The 13,557-nt window shown below is 37.1% G+C and overlaps 1 protein-coding gene across 2 annotated transcripts in view; it reads right to left on the bottom strand.

Moving 5' to 3' along the window:
- Nucleotides 1-13,557, bottom strand: part of eml3 (EMAP like 3) — a 60,455-nt gene that overhangs the window by 23,340 nt on the left and 23,558 nt on the right. Inside the window, exons 2-4 of one of the 2 annotated variants that reach the window (XM_065269908.2) lie at nt 4,548-4,724; nt 3,967-4,075; nt 2,377-2,838 (exon numbers count right to left, since the gene is read on the bottom strand). In XM_065269908.2, the coding sequence (XP_065125980.1) occupies nt 2,377-2,838; nt 3,967-4,075; nt 4,548-4,724 (748 nt within the window). The remainder of the gene's footprint in view (nt 1-2,376; nt 2,839-3,966; nt 4,076-4,547; nt 4,725-13,557) is intronic. The other variant, XM_065269909.2, reaches the window with a different exon arrangement.

The following is a 13,557-nucleotide window of genomic DNA, read 5'->3' as shown; positions in this document are numbered from 1 at the left end:
GTAAATCTTATTTTTACATTTTCTTTTTCTTTTTTATATATTGTTTTCTCATTTCTGTGTAAAGCACTTTGAATGACCTTTGTGTATGAAATGTGCTATACAAATAAACTTGCCTTGCCTTGCCTTGCCTTCATTTTCGAATTTTGCCAGTGTGTTCCAGAGTACAGCATTAACTTTGTATTACTTTTAGGAATGTTAATAAAATCTGCACATCTGTATCCACTCAGTGATAAATTATGCAGAAGAGTGGCATACTACAGACAATCATAGCATGCGAAATGGTCTGCTATGAATGGCTTTCCACACATTGCATAGTTAAACCAGGGTCAATGGTAACCCTGTGCTAATGTGATCCTGTATTATCTTGTTCCATGTTACACAATGGGCCTTGTTAGGCTGCAATCCATATTTCTTGTTAAAACAAAAACATGCATTAATCAAGTGCATAAAAAGCAGCGTTCAAACCATCTCGTAACTCTTACACCAATACACAACAGTAAGATTATAATATTAATTTATAATTTGAACAGTTATGTACAATTTAGCGGGTAATGTCAGTTTGACGTCATTTGACTTCCACCTATGTAAAAATAATTTTAGGTGTCAAACAGAGATGGCGATATAAAACAAATGTTATGGATTGGAGCTTTTAGTCATCACTGTTAGACATTCGTCCATCAGATGCTGAAATAGAAATAAGTCAAGCACGGTTTCATGTATGTTACTCTACGATTCCCTTGAAATTTTAAACACTGTACTCCTTGGACACTGCAAAATGGTGTCTGCACTGCTCTAAACCACCATTAAAATGACAAGTGTGAAACAATGCTTAACCAATGGTTGAACATGGCTTAAAAAAGATGTTAACCAAGAGTTAAGCTTTTGAAAAGCCTTCAGATTTCAAACTCTCTTTCTGCTTTATCTTTACAAATCTATACAAAGACGGTAAATACAGTTAAAAATACAGAAGTTACAGAGACATTTGCAACCACAGAAATAACACCAGAAGTATGCATGCAGGCAAATCAGTGATTGGATCAAAATAGTTTTGCTTCATGCTAGAGACAGTTCACCCAGAAGTGAAAATGTTGTCTTTTTACATAACCTCATGTTGTTCCAAATTCACATTTGTTCCACAAAATGTGTATACACATTTTTTATCAAGTTTAAAATGAGATGAGGTAAGTAAATAATGACACAATTCTGATTTTGTGGGTGAACTATCTCTATCTCAAAAGATTTTTAGATTGGTTAGTATGATTTCAATGAGTCATGAGTTATTGTGTTTTTGCAAAACCAAGTTACAAACGAGTTTCCTAAGAGATATTTTTCGTAAGTTTTCAGACATTCCTGTCACACCGACAGCTTATCAGATCTAGAAATTATCTCACTTGTTCAGTATTTACCTAAAGTGAACATTTTAACTGTACAAACTTGTTCTTTTCACTGCCAACCCCTCTTTTCTATTAAAAAGTCAAAGCTACATTTTCCACAACACACAGATGTGCCAAGACAAATCGCAATCCATTCCCCAAAAGGAATATAATAAACTGCATCCAGACACTGACAAAGTGACAAGCATAAAAGCTATGACATTGTTTTCTTTAAGAGTTGAATCAATGCCAGAAGCACATCATGAATCAAATGCATCATCCTTAAGATCACCTGTGCAATACAAAGCCTAACAATGTGTCACCTACGTAAATCAATAACAAAACAAAACAAAAAAATAATAAGTATGCTTTATGTATCAACTCCATTTCAGATATTTTGATGCCTAGCAGTTCCTCAACAAATAAGGGACAAAAAAAAAAGATTCATGCAAGAAAAAATACAGAGCTAAAAAGTTAATCAAGACTGCATTGCTTAGAAATTTTGGCCTTAAGATAATTTATACTTAGGTTCATATCGAAATCTCTTGCGATCTTGACAAATCTAAGCACAACACTTGCAAAACACATAAGATTACTAGGCTGTTTTTCTCTAGAGACAAATCTGAGAAGCAGAACGATTTTAGGCAATAATCTCCCTGTTTTATCTCCATTTAATTGCATTTCTGTCTAGTAGACACAACTGAGATATATTAAAGAAGTCTAATAAGTGATTTATGTGAACAAGCTCCACACTAAATCATATACTATATACACATATATCGTAGGACAAAAATCTTCTATGAAGCATGATCTAATTTATTACTTGACAATCCACTAATGCTGTTCTGTAAATAAACCCTAATCTGGTGCCAGGAACCAGCTCAACAAGTTGTAACTTTGGTTTTTGCAGCAATGCATTAGTGTATGAGTTAGATTCAAGACCAGAGGCATTAAATTTAAGAAGCCAGCCAATGCTTGAGTCCATGTGTGGGGATCAACGCACAGCTGTTTCTCGCCCTCCTGGATGGGGGAAAGAGGACCTCCATGTGGGCTGGTGGTTGTCTCTCTTGGGGGTGCTGGAGAGGAGGAAGTTGGGGTGTGAGGGCCTGATCCTTGGCTGTCCTCACTGCCTTTGCTCTGTTGTTTCTGGAGGGTTCTGACTGTGGTGGGCTGGATGGTATCTTCTACCACAGAGCTCCACGTGTGGTCCTTCTCTCTCTCATCTTCGTCCATGTCTTCCTCTTCTCTGTGGAGCTTGGTCAATGGTTCCTCTGTAAATGGGACGACTTCAGGCAAGGCATCCTCAAGGGACAGACTCTTGATGTCCTGTGTTAGGGCCAGTGGAGCAGTTTCGTAAATTGGGATCCACGCCTCGGTCTGTGTACACCTGTCACTAGTGCTCGGTTTGTGGTTGGAAATGGTTTTAGCCCCGCCCTCCCCATTTTCAGCTGTGAATGAGTTATGGCTACAGATACACAAACAAAACAGGTAAAGGTTGTCTCAGAATGCTGCTTAACTTTCATGTTGACAATACAGTAACTAATTAACAGGAACGTTTACCTGAAAAATAAAATAATTGTTGTCATTTATTCACATTCCAAACCCATGTGACTTTTTTCTTCTTGGAATACAAAGAAGATATTTAGCATAATGTTTTTTTATAACGGGAGCTAAGAATGTCCCTCCATAAATTCCTATTTTTTTTTTTTTTTGAAGCACTATGACAGCTTTGTTTCAGAAACAAACTCTTAAATGTTAATCAGTTCAAGTACCATTGCATCAAGGTGTGAGTATTAATAATGTATGACAACACTGCCATCAAAACTGGAGCAATACACCTCTGCATGCGACATCTGACATTAAACATAAGTTTAAATAGCTACAAATTTATCGTAGGACATTTGAGCACATGATTTATACAAACAACCTTAAGATTACCACTATTTTGTCTTTTTTGAAGCTCAGCATCTTCCATATTATAAAAAAGAGCATGGTGGTTATATTGCGAAATATCTTGGTTTGTGTTTCAAGAGTGAAGGAAAATCATATAGGTTTGGAATCAAAAGGGGAAAATTAATGATCATAGAATATACATTTTTATTCTAACTCTTTCTCTACATACTGTTTTTTACTTTTAAAACCACATAAATTACGTGCTATGCTTAAACTGCTTGTACAATGGTGATAGGTAATGAAAGGTAACAAATGGTTTATCCCGACCAACTTGTCAACCTTCAAATTCTGTAAACACTAGTCCATCCAAAGAATGTCATATTCCTTTAATATACCTAATAGAGAAACTAATATGAATTGTCAGACCAAACAAATAAGAAATCTGAAGTACTAAATACATTTTTCTCTGTATTTGAAAGTAAAAATAATTTTCTCTGTGCGTATCCCATTCTCCCAATTGGAAACTTTTCTTAAAAAAAAAAACATTAAGCATCAATTCTACAGCCCGTTCAGTAACTAAAATTTCATTTTAGCTTTACATGTTATGTTTTATATAACTAGTATGCACACAACAATTTTGGATAGGAAACTGCAGTATTACCTAGAAGCTACCCACAACTCCACCCACAATACTCTGTACCTGTTGGATAGGTGGTGAATTCCATCAAGGGAATTTGTAGACAGTCTGCATTTTGACAATCCATCCACATAACAGGAATGATTCAACACTCGGGCTGCAGCAGGGTTCACTAGTGTTGTACACACACAAACATTTGCATAAATCTATTCATGCAAAGGCAATTTTTACTCACAAGAACATATGTAAGCAGTAAGGTACGAGAGGATTTTCGGTATCGTATACAGTAATAAGTCATGGCTGTAGACATAGGCGCAACATGAAGTGGAGTACAAATATTATTAACACAAAAACAATATGCACGTTTTTTATAAAACTTTTATGTCCCTGACCAAATGTTAACAACAGCAACAAAATGTTTCATATATGTTTATGTCGGTAAGGGTGCTTATGGTGCTGCGCAGTGATACACAAAATCATTGGGTACAACGGTTATGTACTGAAACGATAAACCTTACCAAAGTAATGTTACACTAATAATGTAATAATTGCTGGAATATAGCATTCAGTAAGACATCTTGCAGTCGCATTATACTTTATGCATCTAAATCGTAGCACACTCAAATAATTAACATTGCTCTTACCAGCAATCAACTGCTGTTTTAGCAGGGGTATCTGTTGGTCATGAAGGCGTAGCTTGCGTAAGGCGTCGGCCAGTGAGGACTTCAGTAGCGTTATTTCATCTTCCTGTGCTTGGAGGCGTACCTCCATTAACGACAGCCTGTCAGGAAACCCTGTGCTGCTTTCTGCCGACATATCATCTAGAAAACAAGACAGATGATCAGAGCACTGAACATAATTGTGAAGTTAAGATTGACCAATCACAGAAATGTGTAAATACCCATACATTTGGCCAACATCATGTTAATATGGTTGGAATAGGAGTACTTTTAAGGTGCCTGACATCTTTATAATTCAAATGTCTGTGTTCCTTGATGCTGCAGGGCATTCCAAATAAACCAATTTTGTACAGATTTTGTAAACTTTAAAACTCTTCTGCTCACTGTGTATAGACGGTTTAATCCGACAAGCATGCGTTGTCGCGGTTAAGCGTCTGGTCATAACTTTACTTCCGGTTTCAGTTTTTTTAATAGTCTGCTAAACTGAACTCTTGAACAAATACCTTGTCGAAAAAAACAAATGTTTTGGTTTCCTAGGTAATCTATGTGTTGTTTATTTTGCTTGTTATATAAATAAACTACTTTAAAAAGACTTTGTTGTCATTTATTCTTAGCAGAGTTTACCGTAACTTACGTGTTGACCACGAACGCTGCTTGTTTATGTTGTTACTGCTAAAACTGTCTATAGACAGTGTCTTTAAAGTAATAGTTCATAATAGTATGTTTTTATTTACTTGTCCCAGGCGCATATGCCTTTTTCAGCAAAACACAAGCAAGAACAAGAAAAAAAACTTTTTATTTATTCATAAATAACTAAGATATATTATTTTTAGACTATATTGTGTCCTTCATTAGTATTGAAACAGAGAGACATTTTATTTTAGCTGTTTACCAAAATGTATTCCAGTTACAGTCATATTCACATTCAAATTGGATGAAGGGTTTAGGAAGCACTGCCGTTTAATGTAACTCCCCCTTGAAAGAGGCCAAAAGTAATGGAACAGCTGACTTAAAAGCAATTTTATGGATAGGTATTGTTTATTGAATAATTTTCTCATGAATCAAGGATGTTAAAGGTCTGGAGTTTTTTTCAAAAACACAATCAGTCCATCAGTCAGATAACACCCTGGTGAGCTCAGCAACATAAAAACCCTGAAGATCTATGATAACAGTGGTTGATGATCACATTATCTTCAAATGTATTAAAATTGTACATTTTTCAAACTTTAAGCATTGGCCTTTGGGTAATGGTCGGTCATGCATACACAATATAGTCAAGGTTTGACATTGTGCCTTAGAACGCATTACATCATTTTTTTGTAAAGCTCACGCAAGAATTGACAGCTCTTGCGAAAAACACATAATAAAGCAATAAGCCCCAAGAAGCAGTGGTTTACACAGAGTTTTAGAACTGGTATGGGCATTGTTAAGCATGATGTGAAGCCAATCAGAATCAAACATTCCAGAGGACCATGTAATAATGTTACTGGTTGCATAGTATATTATTATAAACAACATTATAAACAACAATTATAAAAAATATTTTTACCAAAGCGTGTCTGTGCCGTATGTCGGAGCACTGTCCACTACACCATCAGCAAACATATTTTCTTTGTATTTAACCACATTACAAGTGTAGTTGTATTAAAACACAACACACAATATCAAAACACATCAACAGCATCGCTACAAGACACACCCACACCAGGTATGTAGGAACATCCAGCTCTTTTCATTATTCTGTTATTTTGTTACAGGACCCATGCAGTGTGATTGACTTTTTTATAGTCTGACCTGATCAGCCTCTGCTTTAAGAAATTTGAAAATTAACTATGGTTTTATTATAGTAAAATATTATTAACCATGTTTTTTGGCAGATTGATACATACATTGTATTATTATAGTTTTAGTTTAAATATCATGGGTAATATCATGATTGTGACTGCTGGCCAGAGTTTCATACCATCAGTGTAGCAGCTGGCCCTGGTTAGCTTCATATAGTTGAGAAACAAAGTTTTGTTCTAGAGATAACACCACACAAAAGAAATAAGGTAACTAAATAAAATAATAAATAAATGCCTATTCCTTTCTCTGTAGTAGAAAAACGCTTTTATATTGGTCCTGATTATTAACGATAAACTGGTGCCGTTAACACTAGTAACACAGTAAACGTTGCATTTCAAATATGCATTACCACACTGACTTCACCACTACACACCCACTTATTGTTGTAATGCTTTGATCACCTGAAGTTATTGACTAATCTATTTGGCACAAGGTTTAAAGCCTGAAGCTCTTTCTCTTGTGTAAGAACTTCATAACTGCTCAGAGATAGGAGATGGGTCCTTAAATTACTCAGGAAACATAACTAAAATTTTACCATATTACTAGAAGTGATTAATTGCTTCTGTAAAATTGTAATCCAATGACTTTACTGACTAAACATAAAACAAACTTACATCAACATGACCACTGTTTGTGTATTTCAATGGTTGTATTGTTTTTACTGTGCAAATGTACTTTATGTTTGCTTGTGTATTGTATATACATATAAAATTCAAGTTTCCTCATGTCTTCATCAAAAACTGCTTGTCAAAGGCAGTAAACTATAGTTTGTACCGTGTCTACACTGGAATAGTAATAGCATAAGGTGCTCTCAAAGGATGTGCGCCATTCCACAGACTCAAACAGAAAATCCTGCACGGGTCTTCTTGATAAACGGGCACCCGCAGAAATTAAGAGACCACCCGATGCATTATCTGATAGAACCATTGATTTAATTCCGTATCTGACCCATTTGAGATAAAGGCAGCGACCTTACCTGCATATCGCACTGTAGAAACCTTTAACTGTCTTCAGACAGAGCATGAACACAAGCATAGGACCGTTAAAAAAAACAGCTGCCTATAAGCGTGCACGGAATCGAGACAAAATTGACTTGGAATTTAAACGCCTGACACGTGACACACAAATGGCACATTCATTTTCCACCATTAAATCAAATATTAGCAGCTCAGCCGTAGAATACCTGACTGTGTACAGGACTCTGTATTGCCAAAAGTTTTGGGACACCCCTCCAAATAATTGAATTCAGGTGTTCCAATCACTTCCATGGCCTCAGGAGTATAAATTCAATCACCTAAGCATGCAGACAGCTTTCACAAACATTTGTGAAAGAATGAGTCGTTCTCAGGAGCACAGTGAATTCAAGCATTGGGACAGTGATAGGTTGTCACCTATAAGTCCATTCGTGAAATTTCCTCACTTCTGAATATTCCACAGTCAAACGGTTAGTAATCAATTTCAGGGGTTGGGCTTGGCCCCTTAGTTCCAGTGAAAGGAACTCTTAATGCTTCATCATACCAAAACATTTTGGACAATTTTATGCTCCAACTAGAGCCCCACCGATATAGATTTTTGGGGGCCAATGTCCATATTTATTCTCACAGACACATTCACAACGGACCCGTATATCTTCTCCCCTTCTCTTTGTGCAGTCTGAATCAAAACATTTGCAGTTAACAGGTCATGTGTGAACAGAACCTTTCCGGTAAATCAGTGCTCCCAATTTACTAGTAAGACCGGTTGCAAATTGAAAGTAATTTACCGGTAAGTGCTATGTGTGAACGAAAAATATAGGATTACCGGCTGACTGCGCTGACAGCATTGGGCCAATCAGAACGTTTTTGAACAGATGACGTGTTTACCCCTAAACTGTTTACGGACATTTCCACACACATGCTGCTTAAAAGTCGAGCACACCTGAAGCTAACATCTGCATTTCTTTACCAAAGTTGTTTAAAACAACTTACCATCTTTTTGCCAAACTGCCAACGTCCTTAGCACATTCTCTGTGAAGCCGAATGTGGAAACGCAGGTTCCGTTTGACGCCGCAAAACGCAATGTTGTTTGGTCACGAGCAACTTCGCGACCGTCAGCGTTTGCCACAGATGTGAAAACAACAAAATACGTACCGTGGGTATTAAGTCATAACCCGCCATTGTTTACAAATACGACACTGAGCTCGCTGGCCGCGCGCCACAGGTAACCTCCGCTTTTTCTCCAAGTTTACATGCCGGGTGTAATGCTCTGCAATCGGCTTGGCTGATAGCTTTCTTCTGTAGTGGATTTCTGGCGCTGTTGTCAACTGAGGAGTTGCAGTTTCTCATGTTTTATCGGCCGTAAACGCCGATGCCAATATAAATGCAATTAGCTCATATCGGCTGATAATATCGGCCAGCCGATACATCGGTCGGGCTCTACTCTCAACCTTGTGGGAACAGTTTGGGGATGGCCCCTTACTGTTCCAACATGACCAGTGCGTGTACCAGTGCACAAAGCAAGGTCCATAAAGACATAAAGGAGGAACTTGACTGGCTTGCACAGAGTCCTGACCCCAACCCAATAGAAGATATTTGGGATGAATTAGAGCGGAGACTACGAGTGAGGCCTTCTAGTCCAACATCAGTGTCTGACCTTACAAATGTGCTTTTAGAAGAATGGTCAAACTGTATATTCTATTCCCTTCCCATAACCTAAACCCTAACCCCAACCATCACAAAAAAACATTCTGCTACCTTTGATTTTCAATAAACATCATTCTGTTTGATTTATAAGCTTGTTTCCTCATGGGGACCTCAAAATGTCCCCACAAGGTCACAAATTTCCTGCTATTTCTATCTTTGTGAGGACAATTGGTCCCCACAACGTGATAATTACCAGGTACACAAACACACACACTCGCACAGTCACACACAAACACAAAATGTTTATTGTGTATAGTGCTTTCTGCTACATCTAGTATAATTTTGATTGTAAAAAATAATCATTTAAAATGATTTACAAGTTACAAAAACATTAGTAATTATATAGAACATATAATAGGTACTTTTTTAAAATAAGTATGCGTAAAACTGTCATAGTAAAAAGCTTTAGTGTGCAGAGGGTTATTTTGGGAATTATGCCCTTGACCGGACCTTTTATGCACATCCCAGGTGCAGAATTAATGTGCCTAAATCATACTGTACACTATGTTTATGTGCTTCCTGCGCACAAAATTGATGCACTTGAATCATCCTCACATGGGAATCCTTGCACCGTATAACTGTTAAAACACAAAGAGAAAAAAAGCATCATGTGCTCAGCACATAGTGAATTGCATCCATCTAACGGCTTACTGTGACTATAAAATCAGATCTTAAAAGTAGCCTACAGTTATCGTGTGTGGGCATGAGTGAATGACGCGTTTCATACGTCTGCTTCACCAGCGTATTAACCCAGTTACGAGTACAGTGTTTCCGTGAACTTAAATATCTTTAAATGTGGGTTTGTTCCTTCACATGAAGCTATCGAGTGTATTAAGAAGACTTTGAATCTAGTGCATAAAAAAGTTTATGGTGTCTTTATAATACTTGGTCCTTTTAAAAGCTTGTCAGTACCAACCACGGCACAACAGTATTGGAACTGGATCGGTCCTGTTATTGGTATTGGATCCGATATCTGATCCAGCCAAAAAGCCCGGATCAGCCCCAATAACGATCCAGAGTATCGGATCGGGACATCTCTAATATAAAGACAGGTTTTTTTTAAACTGTTGGCAATATAGTGTATGTCATGCCCCAACTTCCTGTTTAAATATGTCATGAGAGTAAACAATCTAGTGTTTTTATGGGGTATTTCAAGGACAAAAGTCTCTAAAGTTGCACTTTTACTGTCTGTGGGTTTGTGCTTGTTTCTTTCAAACCAGCACACACATAGACTCATAAATAGAGCTATTGAGTGCATCTGGACCAGAACCATGAGTCCTTTGCTCTCCTCTCACAATGGGCTCATTGACAATGTGGGACACTGCTCAATATGGTGTCAGTGAGCTAGCATGTTTTTCAGTTTCACAAGACAGACTAGCGTCCAAAACCACAAATGAACTAAACAGAGATCAACAAGACAGAAGTGCTATGTGTGCACAAACTGATAGTCTGTTTCTTAAAAGCACCTCTGATTTGTGATCCACAATAAACGCAACAAATCAAGTCCTGTGTGTATTCACATTTACGACAATTTTTCAAAATACGCCTGTCCACAGGGGTGCTTAAACAGTTTGATTGGATTATGATGGGATAAATAAAGGCGTGTCAAACTGACTGAATTAAAATAACGCATAACCACTTTTAAGCAATTAAACACCGCTGAAACAGCTAATCAAGGTTTTCAGGGTGGCTTGATAATTAGATAGAGGTGTGTAGGTGCAGGGTTGGAATGCAGCGTGAAACGTTAGATTATGAATACCCAGGCAGGGTAATCTCATAACCCCTGGTTAAGTATGAACAGTGTAAAAACGTGAAACAGTTTAACATTCATAGCATTTTAACCCTGCTTTGTTCACAGTGTCCACGTTTGGCACCGCAATGCCAGGCAGGGTTAATTTCAGGAATAACCCTGCTGCATCTAATAAAATAATTGTTATTCTTACGTTAATGGAACGTTAAACTAACCTAAAAATAACGTTCTATTTTTGTATTTCAAGGAAAATGTTCCTGCCGAACTAAAAACAACGTTAGGGGAACGTTTTAAGAACCAAAAATTGTTATCTGGGCCACTTGTGTCCCATCTGTCTGTGGAGTGACTGCAGTTAGAGAACAAAAGAACTGAGCTGCAAGGTCCATTAAACTGCAATGTAATACGACAGGGCTCAACTGGTTAGGACGGTAATCAAAAGAAAAGAACAGAGTGATCTATTTTTGCATTGTGAGACCTTCAAACCAGCTGTGTGTGTGTGTGTGTGTGTGTGTGTGTGTGTGTGTGTGTGTGTGTGTGTGTGTGTGTGTGTGTGTGTGTGTGTGTGTGTGTGTGTGTGTGTGTGTGTGTGTGTGTGTGTGTGTGTGTGTGTGTGTGGATTAGCATAGCAATTAATTCCTGAAAATAGGGGGAATTTAGATGACTCCTGGGTAGGATTTATTAACTGTGGGCTGGACTTGTAGAAAGACAAAAACAACTTCTGCACATTTCAGGGAAAGCTACTTCCCCAAATTCAGTGTATTTGTACAATGTCAAAGGAGTTTTACAAACGTAGTGTCTTACAAACCCTCCGGTAAGCAAGTCATGTCAGAGCATCTGTTAGGATTCTTGTCTTTGCTGCAAAATTGCTAGGATTCTTGTCTTTGCTATTTTGCAGCAAAATATAATCTATTATCGTGCTCACAATGCTAACTATTGTTGTATTAAATATGGGCTGTTTAAATTTAAAAGAATATACTGAACACAGATTCAGTGGAATCTTATCTAAAACAGGACAGAAGAGACATTACTTCCTTTATGCATAGTTCATACATGCATAAATGATTTATACACAATGTACTAGTAGATATATTATTCGTGTTCTAGGCTACATTACATGTTTTAAGTATAGTAAGTATAGACAATATGCAGTGTTGGGCAAGTTACTTCCAAAGTGTAATACATTATATATTACAAATTACTGTCATTTGAAAGTAATTAGTTACATTACAATATTACTGACTCTGAACTGTAATGAGTTACACTACTTTTGCGTTACTTTTGAGTTACTTTCATCAAAATAACAGAAGTATGACTAGGCATTATAAAATGTTAAAATGCAGTTTATTGATGCTTATAAATCTAGAAGTTATGTGTTGGCCCTCGAGCTTTGAATAGGCACAGAATATGGCAAAAAAACAGTAACAATGACTGTCAGAGTCATAAACATAGACAAATGATCTGGTAAAAGTCTGGTAAATTATGGTAGACATACCAAACACAATAAAGCTAGAGCCCACTGTAATGCAAACTATAGACTAATAACATGGCAAGACATGCAACCTCTTTTCATTTCTATTCTTTAATTCACTTTTAATTCAGATTCACAGCACAAACCTGGCATGCATTGGGTTGACACAACTTATCAAAAAGTGCTATTGGAGGATCAGGCCTCAAGGAAAACAGCTCATTTCAGTACAATATAAGGATTACATGTAGACTAACATATAAAACATAGACAAACAGAGGAACACTGCTTTTTGCCAAACATTGCATATAGGCTCCCATACAAAGGCTGGTAAAAACTTTAAACAGTGATGTTTAAATATACTATTTAAATAACCATGTTTAAGTCTACATTAATGTTATGTTGTAGTTTAGGTTGCTGTTTGTAATAAAACTGTAGATAGCATAGGAATAGCCTAGCAATCTATTATGCATATGGACTGTAACCATAGCAACGTTAGCTTACCTTATCATTGCTGGTGTGGTGAAATGGATTTTACTGGCAAGATTTTTAAAAGTCTCTTTACTTCTGAGGTTCAAGCAGCACAGGAGACCGATAGAAACTTTCTGTTGCCTTTACTTGCCTTTGTGTTTCATTCGCAGAATTTTGCGTGTGCGGCGCTACCGGACCTGATTGCGACCACTTTAGTCAATGCTTATACAGCCGCGGACTTCCCAGATTCGGCTCTTTAAGAAACGCGTCAAATACAAAATTAAAGTAAAAATGAACATGCTGCATACAGCACCTGGAAACAGACATACGCTGCGTCCCAAACCGCCTACTTCCATACTATATAGTAGGCAAAGAGTACGAGAAGTAGGGCTTTTCGCCTACTATATAGTATGGAAGTATGCTGTTTGGGACGCAGCCATTACTATTTTACCCGCAGCTTTTTCCTGTGTGGATGCTGGTCACGCGCATTGGTCAAAAATAAAAAAATTAAAATAACACGTCTATTTTTGAAATGCATTGTTGTAACGCGCTCGTTACTAAGACTGTAACGAGTAAAATATTACCAAAATTTTATTAGTAATGCGTTATATTACTGCGTTACAGCTAAAACTAATATATTACTGTAATATATTATATTTTGTAATGCGTTACTCCCAACACTGACAATATGTAGAAAGTATGCATATGTGCATAAATGTGCAGTAAGAAAAAAACACCTGTATAATCACAGACAGATCTATA

This window comes from Paramisgurnus dabryanus, chromosome 2 (genome assembly GCF_030506205.2).
Source record: "Paramisgurnus dabryanus chromosome 2, PD_genome_1.1, whole genome shotgun sequence".
In the NCBI taxonomy this organism is placed as follows: domain Eukaryota; kingdom Metazoa; phylum Chordata; class Actinopteri; order Cypriniformes; family Cobitidae; genus Paramisgurnus; species Paramisgurnus dabryanus.
The sequence above is the reverse complement of the archived record's forward strand: the minus strand, read 5'-3'. Positions and strand labels throughout refer to the sequence as shown.